The sequence below is a fragment of the Grammomys surdaster genome, unplaced genomic scaffold, assembly GCF_004785775.1.
Source record: "Grammomys surdaster isolate TR1022 unplaced genomic scaffold, NIH_TR_1.0 126612, whole genome shotgun sequence".
Taxonomy (NCBI): Eukaryota; Metazoa; Chordata; class Mammalia; order Rodentia; family Muridae; genus Grammomys; species Grammomys surdaster.
Genome location: NW_021621401.1, coordinates 1,114,719 through 1,118,590, shown reverse-complemented (window position 1 = coordinate 1,118,590; position 3,872 = coordinate 1,114,719). Strand labels below are relative to the sequence as shown.

Sequence of the window (3,872 nt, the reverse complement as noted above, 5' to 3'; positions counted from 1 at the left end):
AGAGAGAGAGAGAGAGAGAGAGAGAGAGAGAGAGAGAGAGAGAGAGAATAGAAAATATGCTGACATGAACATGTAGGTCAGAGGCTGACTCTTAAGGAGTCGTCTCTCTTCCCCGTGGGATCTGAAGATTGAACACAGATTTGAACAGCATGCCATGCCACCCTCCCAAAGGGACCTACTTCATATGTTTTTGGTTTTTGAGGCAGGGTCCCAGTTCTGCAGTTCTAGCTGGTCTGGAAGTTGCAGTGTAGACCAGACCAGCCTCAAACTCAAAGAGATGGAGGCATGTGCCACCACACCCAGTCCATGGCTGTTTTTATGGAGTTCTAGGAGTGGAACTCGGGTTCTGTGCATACTGGGCAAATCCTATGCCAACTGAATTACATCCTCAGCTTCTTGGGCTTTTAAGGGTCTTCCATCTTGAGGGCCATGGCCCTGACCACTCTCAAAACCATGCAGCATTTACTAGCCTACTCAACTTACTCATTGAGTGGTTCGGGGTGGGTGTCAGGTTATATTTTCTGGAAAAGCAAGAAAAGGTAAGAAGGGGTACAGGTAGGAGAATCCCTGCAGCTCCTGGGGTTTAATGGGTTAACCCGTATGAGGGGGTGTCAGGGTGTGTGTGTGTGTGTGTTGGGGGGAGGGGCTGGGCATATTCTTCACTCCTGTGGCTGGGGACTTGGTTCCCTAGCACTCTCAGACACTGGAATAGAATCTGTAACCAGTTTCCCCTGAGCTCCTTGGATCTGGGCCAAATGAGGTGTGGGATACAGAGGTTGTGGTGGTGCGCTGGAGGGGTTGGACAAACAGGGGGTGTGGTCTCAGGCTGGCTGGGAGCCATGGAGAAATGCAGACCAGATGGGGTGGGCTCAACAGGAGGCACATTCATGGAGCTCCTTGATAGAGCCCCCGATCTGCTTGTTCACACCCTCCAGACACACAGGTCTCCTCTCTCCAAGCTCACCAGGCAAGGCTTCTGAGGCTCATGGAGGGTAACTGATGCTAAAGACGTCAGTTTGCAGAAGGGCTTGGGACCGGTTCTCAGACCTTGGAGTTGTACTCTATTGAACTTTCCCTTGCAATGGCTGGGTGACATTCCAGCATGTCTCCTGACTGTACAAGATAGAACATTGGGGACAGGAGCTCTGGGAATACAAGCTCTGTGGAATTCCCTCTTTCGGGTGGGCCAGGGGAGGCTGAGGCCTATCATTTCCCCTCAGTACCTCCTACTCCTTCTCAGTCTTAAGATGCCTGCTTATCAAATAGGGGAGGAGTAACTGGAGCACTGTGTCATCCTGATGGAGGAAGGAGACGTGTGCTCTTATAACTTCTATAGACCAGCTTTGCCTGGATCCTTGCTCTACAGTTTTCTACATTCATTCTGCTGGGGTCTCCCCCCCCCCCCAACAAGATCTTGTGTAGTTTGGCCTGTTTCAAATTCTCCATCATATCTGCCTCAGTCCGCAGAGTCCTGAGATTGTAGACATGTACCACTCTATCTGGGCCTGATGTCACTCTTGCCTGATCTCATGGAGTTACACGCATATATCCCCTATCATCAGCACTGCAAACCAAGCACCCAAGCATGGCCCCTGGGCATTTTTGCCTGTCCTGTATTTGTATTTTCTTGGGAGCTTGAACAGAGAGAAGAGAATGAAGGTCTGTATGTCAGTAAAGCCGAACTTAGGCTTGTGTGTCAACTTGACCAGAGTAGGTCCTGGGATGGTCAGAAAGGGGTGAATAGTACCCCTGAGAGGATGGAAGTCAAGGCTGGGCAGGAGTCTTTCTCAAAGCCCCATTGCCTCTGCCTCTGTTGACCTAGTTCCTAACTTTTCTTTGTAGTTGTTTGCTCAGCTGACTGGCCCCGCCCTGCCCTACCTCTTTGTGTACTAACAAGCTGTCAAGTGCAGCCTGAGGACACCTCTCAGGGCCTGGGCCTGCCTGGGCTAGGTGCTCTGTGTGGGCTCCCTTCAGTTTTGGGCCTGGCTGTTGTCAGCTGACTTTCTCTGAACATTTGGATTAGGCCAACACTCTCCTCCAGAATGAAGGTAATTTCAGAAATGCTGGTTCCTAGTACCCTAGGGCCACTAGGGACAGGTGCTAGGTAGATCAGAACGATATTACTAACTTTTTAAAAAGGGTTCTCAGCTCTGCTAGTGACTGATATTTTAACTGAGCCTAGAGAGACAACTGAAGGTCAAGAAGGGATGTAATTACATTTAGGGGAGGGAGGGAGAGGCGGGTCTTCGGTAGTTACATTTGTCAGTAATAATTGATGACCTAACTCATGGTCAGTGATTACAGTAAGAGGTTGCAAGGGCTGTGCTGGCCAGCCTTGGGGTGCCTGGTCAAGGCTGGCTGTAGCAGCTTTGGAAGGGCTTGGTCTATGGTTCGGTGTTGCCAGGATTCCATGGAGGTGGCTCTTCAAGGCTGTCACTTTGTTTACCCTAGAGCTAAACTGATGGGCAGCTTTGGTTTTAGGGTACACTGTAGGACAACACTGGGCACACTTGCACCTTAGGAGGATGAGCCTAAGATAGGAAGAAGATAGCCTTCCTTGGCCTGGGCTTTCCTCAGAGAAGGAGGGGTTGGTTGCTGGTCCCAGAGGGCTGATCTAACTGGGAAGGGAAATGGCTTTGGAAGAGATGCATGTTGGGATTACTCAGGGACTCCCCCTGCCATTCCACAGGGGTCTGATGCCTCGTACCCTGGATGGGCAGATCACCATGGAGAAGACTCCCAGCTACTTTGTGACTCAGGAGGCTCCCCGCCGAATCCATGCCATGTCTCCAGACACCAAGCTGATTGTGGTGGTGCGGAACCCTGTGACCCGGGCCATCTCTGATTATGCACAGACACTCTCCAAGACACCAGGCTTGCCTAGCTTCCGTGCTCTGGCCTTCCGCCATGGCCTGGGTCCCGTGGACACAGCCTGGAGTGCCGTGCGCATTGGCCTCTATGCTCAACACTTGGACAACTGGCTACACTACTTCCCTCTGTCCCACTTCCTGTTTGTAAGCGGCGAGCGCCTGGTCAGTGATCCAGCTGGCGAAGTGGGCCGTGTACAGGACTTTCTGGGTCTCAAACGGGTTGTCACTGACAAACACTTCTACTTCAACGCTACCAAGGGCTTCCCTTGCCTCAAAAAGGCCCAGGGGAGTGGGCGCCCTCGCTGCTTGGGTAAATCCAAGGGCCGGCCTCATCCCCGAGTGCCGGAGGCTGTGGTTCAGCGCCTGAAGGCTTTCTATCGGCCATTCAACCGCAAGTTCTACCAGATGACTGGCCAGGACTTTGGCTGGGACTGATCGAGGCCTTGCTCAGCCTTTCCTTGGGTGCCCAGTACCTTTAATTTATGTCTGTCTGCCTGGTCATTGCAGAATTTAGGAAATAAAGCCTAGATTTGTCTTCTTCCACTTCGGCTTGAAGGTGGGGGCAGGAATGGTATTATAAAACCTCTCTGTCAGACTCTGACTGTATACTGGTGTGCCCTGGGAGGTAATCAGTGTTCTTGGTCATATGTCAGAGGTGAACAAGGGAGGCTTAGAGAGGTTGAGCCCAGTGACATACAGGTGGCCCTGGAGGCTGTCCACAGCCACTCTTTTCAGCCTTAGGAGGCTGAGCAGGGTTGTCCCTATGTCTAGGTTGAAAATAGGCTGCAGGCTCCTGAGTGGTGGAGCAAGACAAAGCTGGCTTGGCCAACTGTGTGTGTTGTATCCACCACCTCATTTTATCCTTAGTCCCACCTGGAAGCCCAATGGAAGGGCTGGCCAGTGGGTAGCAGGTGGGCAGTGGGTAGCAGGTGGGCAGGGGGTAGCAGGTGGGCAGGGGTAGCAGGTGGGCAGTGGGTACCAGGTGGGCAGGGGGTAGCAGGT

The 3,872-nt window shown here is 52.3% G+C and overlaps 1 protein-coding gene across 1 annotated transcript in view; it reads left to right on the top strand.

Moving 5' to 3' along the window:
* The window catches only part of Hs3st6 (heparan sulfate-glucosamine 3-sulfotransferase 6), a 5,419-nt gene extending 2,006 nt beyond the window's left edge, over positions 1 to 3,413 (top strand). Inside the window, exon 2 of the mRNA XM_028761004.1 lies at positions 2,690 to 3,413. Within this exon, the coding sequence (XP_028616837.1) occupies positions 2,690 to 3,305 (616 nt within the window). The 3' untranslated portion in view covers positions 3,306 to 3,413. The remainder of the gene's footprint in view (positions 1 to 2,689) is intronic.
* The last annotated feature ends 459 nt before the right edge of the window (positions 3,414 to 3,872 follow it).